At 45.7% G+C, this 20,456-nt stretch overlaps 1 protein-coding gene across 1 annotated transcript in view; it reads right to left on the bottom strand.

Annotated features, from left to right (window-relative positions):
• Positions 1 to 3,274: 3,274 nt before the first annotated feature.
• MFNG (MFNG O-fucosylpeptide 3-beta-N-acetylglucosaminyltransferase) overlaps positions 3,275 to 20,456 on the bottom strand; it is a 54,791-nt gene continuing 37,609 nt past the window's right edge. Inside the window, exons 6-8 of the mRNA XM_053256242.1 lie at positions 10,999 to 11,164; positions 5,038 to 5,123; positions 3,275 to 3,356 (exon numbers count right to left, since the gene is read on the bottom strand). Of these exons, the coding sequence (XP_053112217.1) occupies positions 3,275 to 3,356; positions 5,038 to 5,123; positions 10,999 to 11,164 (334 nt within the window). The remainder of the gene's footprint in view (positions 3,357 to 5,037; positions 5,124 to 10,998; positions 11,165 to 20,456) is intronic.

Genomic DNA, 20,456 nt, shown 5'->3' with positions numbered 1-20,456 from the left:
ATCCCTGCTAACTGAGCAAAGAGGCACCTTTGATTCTCTTATATTTAGCAGGGGGAGAGCAACTGGCCCTATCCAACCCCAGCACAGCATCCCTCCAGTGGTTGTTGCTGGTGTCTCTCTTGTGTTTCTTTGTAGATTGTGAGCCCTTTAGGGTCAGGGGACCATATTATTTATGTATTATTTATTTTCCTATGCAAACTGCTTTGAGAACTTTGGATGAAGAGTGGTATATAAATAGTTGTTGTTGTTGTTGTACAGTCTCCCCCGCACCCAGAAAAGGCTTCCTGCTCTCAAAACAGCTCTTCACAGGAAATATTTTGTGCATGGGGAAAGGGGCTAACACACCAAACCCCTGCACCAAATTCTGGCAGGCAGACAGAGCAAGGATGAACCACATGTGTGCACACACTTGTATGCACATCCAACATAATGTCTGTACAGGGCTGTTGTAAAAACAAGTGCTATAGCAAGGTATATATATTCATTACATTACATTTTTATCCCACCCTTCCTCCAAAGAAAGTAGGGTCTCATAAAGTGCGCCCCCCTCCCCACACACACACATTTTATCCTCACAACAACCCTGTGAGATGAGTTGGGCTGAGAGACAGCAGCTGACATGAGAGATAGTGGCCTTTCGCCACTGCAGCTAGGAATGAAGGAAGTTGTAGTCAACAACATCTGGGAAGTCCTGTTACAGGGAACACCGACTTCAACCCTTCATTTGTTTTGTTAAATCACATGTCTAGTCCTTCCTCTTCCAAGGATTTTAAGATGGGTTATAATGTTGAAAAGAAGGGCGTCTAGGAACCGAAAGAGTCCCCAACAGTGTTCCGTGTAACAGGGATTCCCAGATATTGACTACAACTCCCATCATCCTCAGCTGCAGTGAACTTTGGCTGGGGATTATGGGAGTTATAGTCAACAACCACAGGGAATCACTGTTGCAGGGAACACCAGTCCCCGGTGAAAACCAGAATATGGTATCAAAAGATAAGGAATGAGGAGGTGATTCGCATGAGCAACAGAAACCAGGCGAAGGGAGCCCAACCTAGTTTCTGTTGCTCATGTGCAGCAATGGGAGTCATGTGGCTCCCGGAAGCAAGCCCACCTAAAAGCCCTCCCCCTTAAACAAAGTTAACAGAGCGGGTGTTCCGTAAACCCCTTTTTTTGGTTGTGTGTCTGCCACAGCTGCTTGCAGCTCGGGGAGGGGGGAGGGGGAAGGGGACCCCAGGAATGCACTGCACACTTGCACAGTGCATTCCTCGGGCTCTGGGGGTGGGGCACCACACAGTAGCGCTTCCCTTCGCCCGAGTCCCGGAGCTGCTGGACAAGTCAGGGCAGGATGCAGGAGCACCCGAGCGAAGCTGCTGCTCATCTGGGAGGGCAATCCGACCACCCAGCAATGGGCTGGTAATAATTTGCGGGGAGAGCGCGTCAAACCCACTCTCCCCACAAACCCCTTTACAGCCCTTCATACTGTGTGAACATAATCGTGTGAACAGCCTCAAGGCCTTACATGAGCAAAGGAAGCTCATGGTATCCACTCCTTTACTGAGTCAGATGGCCGGCTGGTGGAATACCACCGTCCTTCAGTACTAATTTAGGACAATGCCCCAAACATAGTGGCTGACATGCTATCCAGCGTGATGGAGATGTAATGCTCCACCCCACAACCACTGCAGACTCAGAAGAACTGGTGGCTGCTCTAGCAGCATGGCCACAGATTTTCCCATTGGCGATCATTGGCTTGCACAACCCACACATTTTTAAGAACATTGGGGCTGCCTTCTGTGATGGCAGAAGCCCTGGGGTGGAGGGTGACGTCTTCATCACACTGCGCATGTCGGCCATCCTCCTTTTGTTAAAATGATGACAAAATCAAATACTTGAATGATTTTGTTTTAACTTATGATAGCTAAGAGCAGCAACCGCTGCCAAACACAGTGATATAGTGAGAAAGAGGGGAAACATGCGTTCCTGCCAGTCAGGAATAGGTAGAGGAGGAGGGTAGAGGAAACATACTTGAGCAGTGTCAATTTTGCCAAAAGAAGAACATGCACTGAGAACATGCTCCATTCACCAAAAGTTGGAGAAAAGGCTAAGGTTTTCTCCAGTTACATGTATAGCTCCATGCTACTATTATCATTCATTACCTGTCTCAAAGGAATATGTGCTCCTTCCAGGCACTAGACTGCTGTGCATTCTGTTATCTATCTATCTATCTATCTATCTATCTATCTATCTATCTATCTATCTATCTACCACCTCCAAGGAGCTCAGTGCAGCATACAAGGTTCTTTTCCCCACCTCTTTTATCTTCACAACAACCCTGTGAAGTAAGTTTAGCTGAGAGATAGCAACTGGCAATCTACAGTGAGCTTCATGGCTGATGGGGATTCCCTCACAACACTGACCCACATTGCATAAAAGCCACTCTATAAGTGATATAAAATTTATTCATTTATTTTTACAGGTATATCCCACTCTTCCTCCATGGAGCCCTGAGCAGTGCACATGGTTGTGTTTATCCTCACAACAACCCTGTGAGGTAGGTTAGGCTGAGAGAGAAGAGACTGGCCCAGAATCACCCAGTGAGTTTCATGGCTAAAAAGGGGTTTGAACTCTGGCCTCCCCAGTCCTAGTCCAACACTCTAACCACTACGCTACACTACACAGGCTCTTGTATAATGATTGCGTGAAAGCTATTCTACAAGTAGTATGGAATGAAATGGTAGATGGTGGTAGGAGAATTCTGGACTACCTCAGACTGCAGGTGGGCTTTGCATTTTTGAATGCTCCCCACACACAAAAACAACTTCCCTGCATGCAGAAAAACGGTGCATTGAGAGAAAAGTTTAGTACAGCCCTCTCCTTGGTGTGCTCATTTACTACACGCAAGGTCATAAGTCTCCATTACAATCCCCCACTTGCAGCCTAGCTGACCAGCCAATTCAGACCAGAATTTGACCATCTCTTCTCCATCACTTGCAAGACAGCTCTCAACAAAAGCAGGCCAGATTCCTCCCATCTCCCCCCTGCCCCCTGAATAACAGAAGCAGGAGCAGAGGCAGCATCCGAGTGTCACTCCAAATCCAGCCATCTTCTTCTTACTTGTACCATGGCTCTCCGCTCTTGCCTTTGGAGGCCTTTTCCAGCCATCTATAAACAAAGCCTTTGCTGGGTCAGCATGTAGCCACTGTGCTGCATTGAACAATGGGCGTGTGCGTGTTGAGAAATCCTTCCACCCAACCAATCAGCACCTGGCGTGCTACTACGACGGTTTCTGGCCGATCGTCACATGCTGTGGGCACCAGGGAGTGTCTGGATAAAGCAGGCAGTGGATTGAGCGGAACCTGGAACAGAGAGGGTTGGGGGCACATCAAGAGAGAGCTTTTGCTGCAGGGGTGGGGGGGAGGAGGAGGAGTGCATGCTCCCCAATGCCCCATCCAAGCCCAGCTGCTATCACACTGCACTGCAGCAAAATGCCTACACGGATGCTCCCAGCCCTCTAATCCTGCGCAAATTTAATCGGAAGCAGAACATGCCCTGCCCAGGCCCTGGGGAGTGAGCAACCTTGAATGTTGGCTTCAGTTTCCAACTTTGCAATAAAGGCTGAGATTAAAGGATGATGAAGGACAGCACGCCACGAGCAGCAGAAACGAAGCCACCCCCGCTCTGGCCGTACAGCTTCCTTAATTACAGGCCTTGGTTACAAAAGTTCTTCAGTGTCCCCATTTGGCTCTGTCCGTGCTACATGCACCCATCTTCAGCCCTCCTAACATTACCAGCACCCTACACTGGATGTAAACATAAAGCTGCCATGATACAGATGGTTGCCACACCTCAAAAGGAGATTGTGGGGCTGGGAAAGGTGCAGAAGAGGGCAACCAAAATGACCAGGGGGCTGGAACATTTTTGTTTCAAGGAAAGGCTACAGCATTTGGGGTTTTTTAGAAAAAAGGCAGCTATTGGAGACACATGGTTGAGGCTTCTAACTTTACACACGGTGTGGAGAAAGTGTATAGAGAGGTTTTTTCTCCTTGCTCACGACTCACGGATGAGGAGTCATCCAATGAAACTGATTAGCAGGAGATTTAGAGTGGGCAAAAGAAAGTACTTCAGCAGGCAGTACATTCTTGATCTGTGGAATTCATTGCCACAAGATTGTGATGGCCACTAGATTAAGATTGCTTTAAAAGAAGGTTACAAATTCATGAAGGACAATAACAATGGCCACTAGTCATGATGGCAGTTGGCCTCTGAATTTGCATGAGAGTGACAGCAGGAGAGGGGTTGTCGTGCCTTCATGTTCTGCAGGTGAGCTTCCCAGAGGCATAGGAACATAGGAAGCTGCTTTATATCGAGTCAGACTATTGGTCCATCTACTCCGTATTGTGTACACTGACTGGCAATGGCTCTCCAAGGTTTCAGGCAGGAACCTCTCTCAGCCCTACCTGGAGATGCCAGGGAGTGAACTTGAGACGTTCTGCAGACAAGCATTCAAATGCTCTTCCATTGAACTATGGCCCGTCCCCTAAGGGGAATATCTTACAGCACTCACAGTCTCCCATCCAAATGTAAACCAAAGTTGACCCTGCTTAGCAGAGGGGACAATTCATGCTCACTACCACAAGACCTGCTCTCCTCTCCTAGCTGGCTCTATGGGAAACAGGATGCTGGATTAGATAGGCTTTGGCCTGATCCAGCAGGGCTCTTATCTTCTTCTACTGAGTCATACCATTGGTACATCTAGCCCAGGGCTGCTCAGCTTCTGCCCTCCTGCAGATGTTGGCCTACAACTCCCATAATCCCTGGCTATTAGCCACTGATGCTGGGGATTATGGGAGTTGTGGTCCTATCTAGTGAGGTATTGTTTTCACTGACTGGCAGTGGCTTTCCAGGAGTCTTCCCCAGCCTTGCTTGGAGATGCTAGGAACTGAACCTGGGACCTTCTGCTTGCAAAGCCTGTGCGCTGCCACTGAGCTCCTGCCCATTCTCAAAGGCTAAGCAAGGAGCTGCTGTCCTAGGACACACCTGGAAGGGTCATCTTGCTTGGAGAAGGGACCGGCCAGCTTGATCGCATTGAGCTTCTTCTCAAACATGCCGTAACTCAGAGTGACCTATAAGGAAATCAGCAAAAGAACAAGGGATCACTGTGGAATAATTATGCCCTCTAGGCAACATGCTTGTTCTATGCATCACAGCACTGATTGCTTCGGAGACACTGATGCTTCTGAGCAGTGTTATCACATGTCCATCCAAGACTTCCCACCACATTCTGCTGCCTAAGAATTCCTCCAACTTACCAAGCCTCGGCTTCATCTCTCAAGCTGACATGCAGGGCCCAATGACAAGGCCAGACCCGATCCTAACCTCTCTTACCCACTGGTGGTAGGAGCCACCTGCCAATTCCCCAAGCTCTCTGCCTCGCTTCTTTTTCCTCTGAGCAATTTCCGTGCAAGGGGTGAGACGCAATGCTGAGCAACACAATTCGTAGAATCACATGGCGGGAGTGGGGGAGTCAGGGACGTTGCTAGGTACTCAAAAGATCCAGGGCCCGGGCCCACAGCTGCCCCTTTGAAAATTAACCTCAGTCCTGCCTCCCCAAGAATAATTAGGCCTGATTCCTCCCCAAAGGGAAACCGGAGGAGGCAAGTGCTGTCTTGGGAGCGAAAGCATCTGTTCTGCCTCCAGCACAGCACCTTTTAGGGACGAGACAGAGATGAGAAGCAATCGCTGCTGCTGGAACAACATGATCTCTGTTGTTGCTGCAAATGAGGCAGTGTCAACAGAGGCAACTGCTCACCACCACCCCATTTGAGAAAGAAGGGGTTGATGAGATTTAGGGCTCTGAGCTGTTCACTGGGGGCTCAGGCCCCATTGGCTCCCCGCTAACTGAGCAAAGAGGCACCTTTTAAAGTGGGGATTCTCTTATATTTAGCGGGGGAAGAGCAACTGGCCCTATCCAACCCCCAGCACAGCATCCCTCCAGTGGCTGTTGCTGGTGTCTCTCTTGTGTTTCTTTTTAGATTGTGAGCCCTTTGGGGACAGGGAGCCATCTTATTTATGTATTATTTATTTTTCTATGTAAGCCGCTTTGAGAATTTTGTTGAAGAGCGGTATATAAACATCCTTAGTAGCAGCAGCAGCAGCAGTAGTAGTAGTAGATCTTGCCAGGATAGGCCACTTTAGACTGCAAATGAGGTTAAGAATTGCATGTTTGAACATTCCCCCCACAGAAAAATCTCTCCAGATAGAAAGTTATTACTGTATTTACCCGAATCGAACACAACTCTGAATTTAAGACAACTCTCTTAAAAGGTAGAGAAGAGATACATACATGCTATACCTGCATTTACTAGAAAGGAGCAGGATTCTGAATTGAAGATGACCTCCTGATTTCTAATACCACCAGACTCGGGGAAAACCTAGTCTTGGATTCAGGTAAATACAGTATGTTAAGGGAAAGTGTTCTGATGGTGACTGACCCAAGCTGTTGCCCAGAAGAAAATATGATCGTTAAATTGAGGGTTTGTGAGATGCAACTGTTGGAGATGGAGTTCCAGTGCATTGACCCTTTGCACCAACTATCCTAATGACCACTAGGGGCATTGGGAGTAGAGGTATTTAGTGAGGGAGGCAGGTCTCATGATCAGTGAGACTCGCTTTTGCCGGTTTTGCGGGGAGAGCGGGCTAAGCCCACTCTCCCCACAGACGAGCAGGGCAGGAGCCCTGGGCGGCTGGATCAGCCGTCCACATGACTGCTGGCTCCGTGACGGAGCCAGCGGGAGCTGGGGAGTTCAGAGGCCACATGGCCCCCGGAAGCTCCTGTATGCCCTGCACGAGTGCGGGGGGCATACTGGGGAGACACCCCCCCGAGCCAGGAGGCTGCTTTTCAGCCTCCCGCCGAAGGTCTACTCGTGAGTAGCCATGGTGCAGAGCCACGGCGCAGCTACTCACGATCCCCAAAAAACTGGTTTGCATAGCACTCGCTCCGCAAACCCGGTTTAAGGGGCGGGCTACTTGAGTGGGTTACCCGCTCAAGAACCACTGGGCTCACAGCCAAGCCAGATGGTTCACACGGTTGTAGGAAATCGCACTAGTGGAGGCTAGCCCAGTTTTCTACAATCGTGTGACTAGCCTCCCAGTCTCCTTACCTGTCCCTGCTTTGCCTTTTACTCTATAACCCCTGTCTTCACTGCTCAGGTACGTCCTGTAGTGAGTCAGCCCTCTTCCTTTCCTCCTAAAGAGAAGATGGAAACATATCTCTCTCCCTCCCTATTCATTATGTAGCTGATAGGACAGGTCTTTCCTATCCCAAATGTACTTCACCAATAAACTAGTTAAGTAACTTAGAATCTACAATTATCTCCATGTGTGTTACTTAAATAGCTGCAACAACTAAACTCTGCACTTTGTATCTGGAGTGGTAGCTTCCTTGGTGCTTTGCCAAATAATCACAAACCCCAACAGCAACCAACCCAATTTAATTTACTGTTTTTTCCTGTGGGTGTTTACAACAGAGCAAGCCTTTCCTGACTTCCAGCACAGAACAAGACTAATATTCCTATTTATATACCGCTTTTCAACAAAGGTTTCCAAAGTGGTTTATTTTTTATTTATTCCAAAGAATAAATAAATAAATAATAAGAAGATCCCCTGTCCTCAAAGAGCTCAGAATCTAAAAAGAAACATAAGGTAGACAGCAGCAATAGCTACTGGAGAGATGTTGGATAGGACCAGATAACTGTGACCTGGTTGTTAACAGCCACAGGACTTAGATGAAGTGAAGGTAAATGTGGGGTGAATAGTGCTGATGGTGCAATAGGCAAACTTAATGCCTCCCCCAACAAAGCACCAATGAAATGGGAGATGTAACTTCATAGCCTGCAGATAAGGATGGTTTTGGCTCCACTCTGGTTCTAACCTAGTCTTCTTACTGGCTACTTTTTTAAAAAAAAAAATGTCCAGGCAGATGTTCCAGTGGGAGAGCATCCAAATCACATCAGCAAATACATGTCCAGCAGAGTTGTTCAGGGATGCAAAGGGGTTAATGTGCGCCTCTTCCCTCTTGAATCAGTACTTGGAACCAACAATTACTCGCTGTGATGTTTTTAATGAGTCTTTTGTGGACAAAAACTCTTGTATTTGGGCTGACTTACATTCAAACTCCACAATTGTTACAGAGTTTGATGCCGAGGTGTCCAGCAGCTCCTCTTATGTTATGTTCCTGGATCAATTTCAGTTTGTAACCCCTGAGGATGTGGACAAGTTGCTCGGAATGGTGCAGCCTACCAGCTGTCCTCTTGATCCTTGCCCGACATGGCTTATATTATCTGGCAGGCAGGCTGTTGTAGAGGGCCTGGTCAAGATTATAAAATGCTTCTCTGAGGGAGAGCAGGATGCCTCCTTGCCTTAAGGAGGCAATCATTAGATCGCTTCTGAAGAAGCCTGCCTCGGATCCCTCAGAGTTAAGCAGCTACAGGCCTGTCTCCAACCTTCCATGGCTGGGCAAGGTGATTGAGAAGGTGGTGGCCCGCCAGCTCCAGGTGGTCTTGGAGGAAAGTGACTCTGTTGGTCCTTTTGGATCTATCGATGCCTTTCGATACTATTGTCCATAGTATCCTTCTGGAACATTTAAGGGGATTGGGGGTTCCGCTCCTACCTCATGGGCAGATTTGGTGTCTCTTGGAGACTGTTGTTCTTCAAAATCTGAAGTTTCCTATGGTGTACCTCAGGGCTCCATATTGTCTCTGATGTGGTTTAACATCTACATGAAACCACTGGGAGAGATCATCAGGAAATTTAGTGTAGGGTGTTATCAATATGCTGATGACACCCAAATCGTTTTTCCATGTCAGCATCATCAGGAGAAGGCATAACCTCTCTAAATGCCTGCCTGGAGGCAGTGATGGACTGGATGAGGGATAACAAACTGAGGCTGAATCCAGATAAGACAGAGGTACTTATTGTGTGGGGTCAGAACTCAGGAGACGATTTTCATCTGCCAGTTCTGGATGGCGTCACGCTCCCCCAGAAGGAACAGGTACGCAGTATGGGGGTGATTCTGGATCCGAACCTCTCCCTGGTGTCCCAGGTTGAGGCAGTAGCCAGAGGTGTTTTTTATCAGCTTCAGCTGATATACCAGTTGCACAGGGGCGTAGCAAGGTTGGAGTGGGCCCAGAGACAAGATTTTAAAATGGTGCCCCCTGTCACTGAAGCTCGCTGAATAGTGGTAACAAAAAGCATGCAGATGGATATCTATATCTATATCTATATATATCTCCTATGTGCCACAATAGAACATCAGCCTAAATTTTTTTTTTTAAGGTTTTGCAAATTGTGGACAATGCAAGTCATTTAATGGTCCTAGATAAAGACATGCTGTTCTGGTAGCTCCAGGTCTTAACACTCGCATCAATTTCGGAGGATGAATACAACTGAAGGAAGCCCGGGCGGGTGTGCGGCTGGGGGAGTCAGTTATGTGACTTGCCTCTGGGTGGGCCCCAAGGCAGTGGGCCCCCAGACAACTGTCTCCCCTTGCCCTATGATAGTTACGCCCCTGCAGTTGCATCTGTTTCTTGAGATGAAGGACCTCAAAACAGTGGTATATATGCTGGTAACCTCTAGGCTGGATTACTGCAATGTGCTCTATGTGGGGCTGCCTTTGTAAACAGTCTGTAAACTGCAGTTGGTCCAGAATGCAGCAGCCAGGTTGGTCTCTGGGTCATCTAGGACAGACCATATTACTCCTGTGTTGAAAGAACGTCTCCAGGCAAAATAAAAGGTCCTGGTTATTACTTATAAAGCCCTAAACAGCTTAGGCCCTGGGTATTTAAGAGAACGTCTTCTTCACCATGAGCCCCACTGCCTGTTAAGATCACCTGGAGAGATTCTTCTGCGATTTCTGCCAACTCATCTGGCGGCTACTCAGGAACGGGCCTTCTCCATTGCTGCCCCTAGACTTTGGAATGTGCTCCCTGTTGAAATAAGAGCCTCCCCATCTCTGGAAACTTTTTAAAAGGCACCGAAGACACATTTATTCACCCAGGCTTTTAATGAGACTTATGGTTTTAATTTTTAATGTTGGTTTTAAATGATTTTAATGTTAATGATTTTAATGTTTAAATGATTTTAATTGTAAACCGCCCAGAGATGCACATTTTGGGTGGTATAAAATATGTCAATTAATTAATTAATTAATTAATTATGCAATCCACCACCTGCATTCTAAAATGGTAGAGTCCAGCAAGAACTGCACCATGTGATTCTGCTGATGGTAAAGCTCTGCTCTCAGCAGACATGTGGGCAATTTATTGGCAGTCGTCCTTCCGTTCCAAAGAGGAGGAGGAGGTGCCTTTCCTTGGGCTTTGACTGGCAGAAGTTTTATTGGCTAGTTAATTGCCTTTTCATCCTCTTGCCTATTATTGCAGAGAAGTGTCTGGGGAAGCATTTGTCAGGAAGGCTGCCTCTAAATAATGCATGATTGATTCAATCAGTGTCACAATTACTGAGGAGATAATGTGAATGACTGCCTGCCTGCCTGCCTCCTTCGCTCTCCTTTTCCTGACCCTCCTTCTCTCTCCCTTATCCAGACAACCTCCATTGCATTTTGATAGCTCTGCAAATCCTCATTCAAAGACAATGGCAGGATAACTGGTCACACATAATGGATGCGAAGATAACTTTCCACAGGAACTAGCAAAAAGGCACAGGCTGACCCTAGCAATCTCAACAGCAATGGATGACTTCATTGAGGAGAAGAATTGTATTACCCCCAGGTACAAAATATAACACATCCCAGCTGAATGGAGAAAATGCTATATCACTGCAACAGATGGGCAACCTCAAGGGAAGATGATTGGATTCTGCACAACAGATATGTAACAAGAGCTTGTTTCTGACACTTTAAAAAACCCACCCTTCCGTCTGGAAAGCAATTGAAGCTGTGCACAGCTTTCCTCTAGTTTCTTTTCTCTTCCTGCACCTTCTCACCTGCTTGGTCAGTTGGGATCTCTGGATTAGCGGCAGGTTCTCCAGGTGAGAGTGGAACAGGGCACTAGGGACCAGGCGTCCTCCTAACTTGCACTCAATGATGTAACCCACAGTGCAGTCATCTGGGAGGCGGATGAGCTCTGACGTGATAATGAAGTTGTTGCCACTGCAAAAGAACAGGTCCAGATATATTGAGTGGGGGACTTTACAAAGGGGGGAATGAAGACCACCTTGAAGCTCAGAGTTACAGGGTCAAAGTTCAGTAGCAGAGCACATGTTTTTCATCAAGCCCCAGCTTCAATCCCTAGCGTTTCCAGCAAACATTAATATATTAACTTGCAGCACTGGGAAAGCCACCTATCTGAGACCTTGGGATGCTCCTGCTGAGTGGAATAAACTGTTCCAGGCGAAATGGATCAACGGCCTGGCTCAACATAAGGTAACCTCATATGTTCAACAACAGCATTCTAACTGTATTAAAGTGTTGCACATCTATCACATTTTGGTTCTTACATAAGAGCATAAGAAGAACCTTGTTGGAACAGGCCCAAGGCATATTTAGTCCAGCATCCTGCTTGCCACAGTGGTCCCCCAGATGTCTGGGAAGCCCCCATGCAGGAGATGAAGGCATTCCCACTCTCCTGCTGTCGCTTCCCTGCAATTAGTATTCAGAGGCATCCTGCCTCTGAATTGGAGGTAGCCTGCGCCATCCAGACTAGTAGCCATAGGTAGACCTGTCCTCCATGAATTTGTCCAAGCCCCTTTTAAAGCCTGACCACCACATCCTGTGGCAGAGAATTCTATAGATTAACCATGCATTGTGTGAAAAATGTTGGAGATATGTTGGGAACTGAAGGCATGCACTCCTGAAGGGCATGACATCTGAACCCACCCAAGTCCAGTCCCCGAGATTGTTTGCCCAACATTCTCTTGATCGCCATAACCAAGATATGAAGTTGGGCAGAGAATCTCAGGAGAATGTCATGAAGAGAGTGTGGGAACCAGACTTGGGCAGGTTTGTATGTTACTCCCACCTGGAGTGTGCACTCTTGGTTCCCAACATATCTCTGACATTCTCCCCACTTACTGACTTGCTGATGGTTGTGTGAGTCCACTCTATGGCCTCATTTTTCATTTCCTGCCTGCCTGCTTTCCCTTATTATTTTCCCACTCTCCCTATTTGTCTTTTTCTCATCATTCTTGTTTTCCCTTCCATCATTCTTCTTTCCTTTCTGTTAGAAAATTCTGAAGAAAGGAGATGCTCAGGGATGGGGATGGACTGAGTCTGCCCTTTGTGTAGTAGGAAACAACGCTAAGAATAAACCTTGCTTCCTCTTGTATGCTGTATTCAGAGGCATAGCTAGGGAAGAGGGGGCCCGTGTTCACTCCTCTCCCCGGTGACCCCTTGAAGTGAGGGAAATAATGGAGAAAATATGGAGGGGTGGAGCTGGGGGACCCTCTGGAGCTCGGGGGCCCAGGTTCGATGAACCCATCAACTCAATTATAGCTACAACCTTGGCTGTATTCATTTCCTCAGCAATAGTTTGTCCACCACTAATTTAAAAACCAGGAGTGATTTTGCTCCTTGGGTTAAAGATATTCAAGAAAGACACCTTTTCCCTACAACATTATTTAAACTCTATCTCACCAGTGGCAGTGCATGCAATGGTGCCTTAGTGCTCATGCGCAGGAATTTAGATGCATGAGAATAAGAGGCATGTCACCTAGAGATGCAACATTTAGAGGTTCTGGGGAGGAAGCTGGACCATAAAGAATGACACTAGCAAATGAATTTTTAACAAGGCATCCCTAAAAGGCAAAAAAAGGAAAAGTGATTTTACTAGGGAGAACAGAAAGCAGCTTCACACGATCACTGCCCAGTCAATAAGCAGGAACCTCCAGTTCCTAGTGAGCACATGCTCCTGGCAGATGCGTCATCGACTCTGACCCCACCAGCCACTGGTTTCCATGCCACCTTACCAGCTTCAGTCCAAGGCTTTTTACACCCAACTTCACATCCAGGTAACAAAAGTGAATTTGGGGTTGAAATTGGTATGGCAGACTAAGAACTGGTGGTTGATGGGTTCAGACAACACAGCTGCCCGGAGCACGTGCTGACTGGGAACCAAATGTTCCTGACTTACTGACTTGGCAGTGATCATGTGAAGCCTCTCAGAGTCGGTCCCTGGAGAAGAGGGGGCTATGCTGCATCAAATCCATGATTTTAGCTATGCTATCTTTACAAGGGTTCCCAGTAGAATTACCATGTCACATCCTGGAGAGCATCTGACTAAGCTTGACTTCTCTGATGCTGCAGAAGGAGAGGCAGCCCCTCCTATCCATTCTTCCCCAGCAGATTCTGTAATTTGCCCCTCTCCTTCACCCACTGTGCAGCGCACCTTTAATCCAGCTTGTTACTGCCAGCTGACAACAGGACCAAAGGCAGGAGAAGCCACGCCTCCCTCTACTGGACTGAGAAATTTGAAACGACATAAATGCATGCACTGTGTACTGACTTTGTAATGATTGTGAATGTAAAAAGTCTGCATCAGGTCAGAGGCTGAGCCTCTAGACTCAGCTCTCTTTTGCTCTGGGAATGTGTACTGAAAGAGTCCCTCCCCTTTTCTTTGAACCCCTATCTGCCTTCATGTCAGACATCTGAATCAATACTGTACAAAGAGAAGACAAGTGTGCTAATAAGTTCCTCAGCAGGCTGCTTCCTGTTCCTGGCCCACTTCCTGTGGCAATATGAAAATTAATGAGTTCATTATTCAGTCGAACACTTCAAAAAGAAAAAGGAAGTTGCTGGTTTTTTAATGTCTTATAAGGAACTCATATTAAGAAATGGGAAGAATGGGGCCCGGAAGGTTTTGTGGTCTGATGGATAGAATTAAAAAAGAGTCACAAATTCTTAAATTGATACTGGTCCATTTGTTTTTTAAAATATTACTTTGTGGATGAGAATCAACAGCTTGGGCTGCTTCACACGATCACTACCAAATCTGGAATCTGGGAGCCTGTGGTGCCCAGCGAGAGCATGCTCCCAGTAGGAGTGATGTGCAAACCTGACAACTGGTGGTTCCCTAGCCGCCTGCCTGAGAGTTGACCAACCTTCTCCGCCCAACTTCAAATCTTGGTTCCAATTGGGCAGAGAAAGCTGGTAGAATCTCAGGTGGGCAAGTTGGGAACCACCGGCTGGCAGCTTCACCCAACATGTCCTCCAGGAGCCTGCACTCTCCAGGAACCAGAGACTTGGTGCCAATCGTGGGAAACTGCCCTTTGTTTAGATAAAAGGTACATGTGTACGATGAAAGTCACCGTGGAATGTATTTATGCCCCTATGTTTGTCCATTTTTTGTTAGAACAAAAACAGTTCTTTCTAGATGGGAGGAGAGCTGGTCTTGTGGTAGCAAGCATGAATTGCCCCCTTTGCTAAGCAGGGTCCAGTCTGGTTTGCGTTTTAATGGGAGACTACCTGTGTGAGCACTGTAAGATATTCCCTTCAGGGGATGGAGCTGCTCTGGGAAGAGCATCTGCAAGCTTGCATACAGAAGGTTCCAATTTCCCTCCCTGGAATCTCCAAGATAGGGCTGAGAGAGACTCCTGCCTGCAACCTTGGAGAAGCTGCTGCCAGTCTGTGCAGACAATACTGAGCTACATGGACAATGGTCTGACCCGGTATATGGCAGCTTCCTATGTTCCTATGTTGCAGATCCATAGCCAGGGGGAGCTAGGGTAGGATGTTCTGCCTATATTTTTCTCTCCCCCGCCCAATTTTTTTACAAACAATTTTTGAGCTGCTATATTGTAATGTAATGGAGAGCAACTAAGGTAGTAAAACCTGACACACACACACCCTTTTTTAACGTCCCCTCTTAAATGTTTAGGCTGGCTACAGACATGGTTCTTTCTTGTAGTTTCAATAACTACATGATTTTGTTGAGGAGGGCATTTCAGTGGGTGATGCAGCCTAGGACCAAACTAGACCTGACTTCAGACATGTTTGGCCTTGTGCATCTGAGTTCTTTTTTCTTTCCATGCCTTTTCTTTTTTGTAAATAGCAGGCACAGGGGCTTCTGTTGCATTTTGGGACCACGGACAGAGACTTAAGCCTTTGCTCCCGCCATAGGCTGACATACTGGGCAATGTTCCATGTGCTTTTTAATGGACCGTGCACACCATTACACAAGATCGCTCTTGTGCAAATGCACAAACTTGCACAAATGGAGTTTCATGATGGATGGCCATTGGAAATAATGGTCGCCCATCATACAACTGCATTTGTGCAATTTTTGCATTTGCGCAAGAGTGCTTTTGCGAAACTGCATATGCAGTCTGTTAAAAAGCTGCAGTTTCGCAAAAGCACTCTTGCTGCTGTTAACATTGTTAACAGCAATGCTAACAATGGTCTGTTAACACTGCGCAGTAATTCAGCCACGGTTCTGATCCAGCTGAGTCCCATGGCTTCTATTTACCAAAAGAAATAATAAATAATAATAATAAACCAGCCAAATTAAATATGTCATTTGACTTTTTGTGTTTAGTGAGAAGTTTTTTTAATTATTTGATCAGGTTTGACTTATATTTAATGTCAGTTGTGACTTGAAATTTAAGTCACATCTGATCTATTCAAAATATGGCCTCTCTGCGGCTGGTATGTTTCCAAAATAATCCAGAGCCCTTTAAACATAGTGATGCATGGAGATACTGTTATCTACCAACTTGAGCCTACACATTTTAAATCTTCTCCACATGATTCATTTTCAAGTATTCATTACTTTATTGCTACACCAGGAATTTTGGCCTAGATAAAATGTTAAGACAGTGTCTCCAATTAATGCAGATTTTGCACCTGTGGTAATACAATGGAATGCTAGACTTCCCACTCAGTTTTGATCTTGGAGATTAAATACAATATTGCTCCAAAAGGATTAGGTTAAGAATACAATCAAAGAAGAAATTCAGCAGCAGTTTAGACTAAACTCCATGAGGGAGATGGATCAAAGAGTTATCTGGAATGCAGAGAAGGCCGTGGTGACAGACCACTTTATTACGCTTTCATCTTATTTAAATTAAAAAAGGAAATCAGGAAGCCGAAGATATTTTGAGAGAAATGGGGACCTAGAAAAATTGTATAAACAGACAAGTTCAAAAGAAATGTATAAGGAACTCACCCTATTGAGATAACAGTTTAATATTAGAAGTCTTCAGACCATGGGGAAAGCCCTGAATTTCTCGAAACAAAGAAAATTTGTGGGCCCAACTAGACATGATGTCAAATGTGTCATTGAACACGTTTCACACGACCACCTGTAAGTACTTACAAAGTAGGAGGAGGAACCAGAGGTCCCAGGGAGCCCATGGTCCCGTCAGGCATGTTGTCTTAAACTGCCAACATACCCAGGTACTGAGCTTCACCCTAACTTCTCTTGAGATTCTCTGCCCAATTTCAAATCTAAGTGTCAAGCTGGGCAGAGAATCTTGGGAGAATCCAGGGTGGAACTCGGTAATTGAGTGTGTTGGGGCTACAAGCAATGTGCTCGAGAGGAATGCATGCTCCCCAGAACCTCCAATTCATCGCCTACCTACTTTTAAAGTACTTACAGGCCATTATGTAAACACACACACACAATCTATTTTTTTCCTTTTAAAATAGCAGCCATATAAGGGCCCAATCTGGATTATGACCATGGTGCAAAGGTGGAGCATGTTTGCTCATTTGCTTCTGTGCTGTTTTCCCACTAAAAATCCCCTCAAATTGTCGTTTAACCTCTGATGATGCAAATGCTACCTCTGGTCTCTTCTTCTGTATGGATGTGAAACCTGGACCATCAAGAAAGAAGCACATAAAAACCTGGAAGCCTTTGAGACGAGGTCTCTCGGAAGAATACTCAAGACTAAATGGACACTGATAGTGACTGGGAGTTGCAGAAGGAAATCAGGGAGGCATCAAGGAGAGGCAGGGCAGTAATAATGGATGACTTCAATTACCCACACATAGACTGGGTAAATTCACAATCAGATGATGACAAAGAGGTCAGATTTCTAGATACACTGAATGACTGTGCCCTAGAACAATTGGTCATGGAACCAACCAGAAAGAAGGTGTCCTTGGACTTAATCCTGAGTGGCATCCAGGACCTGGTCCGTGATGTCAGTGTAAGTTTTTGTATATGTTTTTAACTTGTTTTATGCTATTGTTAACCGCCCAGAGATGAAAGTTTGGGGCAGTGTACAAATTCGATCTATAAATAAATAAATAAATGATGTACCCTTTATGGAACAGTGACCATAGTGCGATCAAATTCAGCATACATGCGGGGAGAGAATCACCAAGGAAGTCTAACACAGACACTTTGAATTTCAGAAGAGGAAACTTCTCCAAAATCAGTATGGTGAAAAGAAAACTGAAAGGGAAAATCAGGAGAGTCACTTCACTGCTGAATGCATGGAGTTTACTCAAAATCACAATACTAGAAGTCCAGTTAGAATGTATACCCAAAAGGAGGAAAGGTACCACTAAGTCCAGGAAGACGTCAGCATGGCTAACAGGTAAAGTCAAGGAAGCCATTAAGGAGAAAAAGACTTCCTTCAGAAATTGGAAGGACTGCCCAAATGAAGAGAACAGAAAGGTACGCAAACTCTGGCAAAAGAAATGCAAAGTGACAATAAGGGAGGCGAAAAGAGAGTTTGAGGAACATTTAGCTAAAAGCATCAAGGGGAATAACAAAAACTTCTTAAATATATCAGAAGGTGGTTGAACCATTAGACAATGAGAGAGTGAAAGGGATTATTGACGATATGGAGGTTGCAGAGAAGCGAAATGAGGTTTTTGCATCTGTCTTCACAGCAGAGGATCCTGAGCATATACGTGTTCCTGAACCAGGCTTTTCAGGGATAGAGCCTAAAGAACTGAATCAGAGAGAAATGACAAGAGTTCTATCTGATGATCCTTTAGAGTTGATGTTCTAAACTGTCTGGAAAACGTAAAAACTAGCAAATTGCCAGGGCCAGACAGAATCGATTCAAGGGCCCTTAAAGAACTCAAATGTGAAATTGACAACCTCCTTGCAAAAATATATAACTTATTCCTACAATTAGGCTATGTACTAGAGGACTGGAAAGTAGCAAATGTAACACCAATTTTCAAAAAGGGATCATGAGGTGATCTGGGAAATTACAGGCTGGTTAGCTTAACGTTGTTCCAGGCAAATTGATAGAAAGCATTCCCAAGGATAAAATTATTAAACATACAGAAGAACAGGCCCTGCTGGGGAGAACATGGCTTCTGCAAAGGTAAATCTTGCCTCACAAACCATTTGGAGTTCTTTGAGAGTGTCAACAGGTGAGTGGATAAAGGTGACCCAGTTGACATAGTATACCTGGACTTCCAAAAAGCTTTCGACAAAGTTCCTCATCAAAGACTCTTGAAAAAACGTAGGAGTCATGGGATAAGGGGACAAGTACATGTATGGATTGGTAACTGGTTGAAGGACAAGAAACAGAGGGTAGGTATAAATGGAGAGTTTTCACAATGGAGGGAAGTAAGGAGTAGGCTCCCCCTGGGATCTGCACTGGGACTGGTCCTTTTTAATTTATTCATAAATGATCTAGAAGTTGGGGTAAGCTGCGAGGTGACCAAATCTGCAGATGACACCAAACTATTTAGGGTAGTGAAATCCAAAATGGAGTGTGAGGAGCTCCAAAAGGATCTCTTCAAACTAGGTGAGTGGGTGACAAAATGTATGGGTGTGCATTTTGGAATTTTCTTGTTTCGATTCGTATCCTAATCGAAACACCCCCGTTTTGTTTTGTACCCAAATTTTCTGAATCTGAATCAGCCCTGTTTTGTTTTGTAGCCAAATTTTCCAAATCCGAATCTATTTGGATTTTTAAAAAGGGTCCCAGGGCAAAAAGAGTGGGTGGTGGTGGTAGTGTCCAATGGGTGGAAGCTACCACCCAAATTTCAAAGGAATTAGGCAAAGGGCTGATTTTTTGTGAATTTTTTAAGTTTACACATCTCTAAGAATTTTCCCATAGGGAATCATGGGGATTCCAGCAAATGTATCGCTTCAAATCAAGGGGAAAGGGATGGCCCAGAGTGGAGTGTGGTGGGTGGTAGCGCCCAATGGGGGCAAGGAAACTTCCAGAATTATCTCAAAAGAATTAGAAACAGGAAACTGCCATATATAGAGTCAGACCATTGGTCTATCTAGCTCAGTATTGTCTTCACAGACTGGCAGCGGCTTCTCCAAGGTTGCAGGCAGGAATCTCTCTCAGCCCTATCTTGGAGAAGCCAGGGAGGGAACTTGAAACCTTCTGCTCTTCCCAGAGCAGCTTCATCCCCTGAGGGGAATATCTTGCAGTGCTCACACATCAAGTCTCCCATTCATATGCAACCAGGGCAGATCCTGCTTAGCTATGGAGACAAGTCATGCTCAACCACAAGACAAGTTCTCCTCTCCATTGGGCAAAGGGCTGATCTTTTGTGAATTGTTGAAGTTTACGTGTCTTTTAAGATTTCTCCCATAGGGAATAATGGAGGTTTCAGCAGCCCCATAATTCCACTTGGGGGGTACTGGGGTTTCCCAGAGCGAGTGGTTGTGTAGTGCACATAGGGTGCCAACCACCTCCATACCCACAAGCCCTTGGGGTACTGGGTTTTGCGTTTCTGAGGTGTTCATTGTAGATTATCTGGTAGTATATGAGATTTTCAGTGAAAAACAAGAATCCACTCTCATATGCTACCAGAGAATCTACACTCAGAAAACCACAGAAACAACAAACCCAGCACCCCATGGGTTAGCAACCCTTCCCCTGGCCAATGTGGGGTCAGTAAAGAGTGGGAAGAAGCAAAAGAGCCAATGGGGAACAAGGAAGGAATTGTCAGCAGGTCAGCCCATGATTTAGGTCACCGATCAGAAGGCTGGAAGGGTGGGAAATTCAAAGAGATGTCAAACACAAAATGGAGACTGACTCAGAGATCACTACAAAATGGAGGTCCTAAACAACAAAACGTTTTGTAGCCGAAACAGGGACGTTTTGTTTTGTACACAAAACTTTTGGATCTGGAAAATGGGTGTTTTGTTTTGTCTACAAAACACCTGAAACAGGCTGTTCTGGGTACAAAATATTTTGTATCTGAAACGTTTCGCACATCCCTAACAGAATGGCCAATGCGGTTCAGTGTTGGCGAATGTCAAGTGATGCACATTGGGATGAAAAACCCCAACTTCACATATACGCTGATGGGATCTGAGCTGTCAGTGACTGACCAGGAGAGGGATCTTGGGGTTGTGATGGACAACTCGTTGAAAGTGTCAACTCAATGTGCGGCAGCTGTGAAAAAGACCAATTCCATGCTAAGGATCATTAGGAAGGGGATTGAAAATAAAACGGCTAATATAATGCCCTTATACAAAACTATGGTGCGGTCACACTTGGAATACTGCATACAA

Source organism: Hemicordylus capensis, chromosome 5 (genome assembly GCF_027244095.1).
Source record: "Hemicordylus capensis ecotype Gifberg chromosome 5, rHemCap1.1.pri, whole genome shotgun sequence".
Taxonomy (NCBI): domain Eukaryota; kingdom Metazoa; phylum Chordata; class Lepidosauria; order Squamata; family Cordylidae; genus Hemicordylus; species Hemicordylus capensis.
Note: the sequence above shows the minus strand (reverse complement) of the source record. Positions and strands in the feature narration are given on the sequence as shown.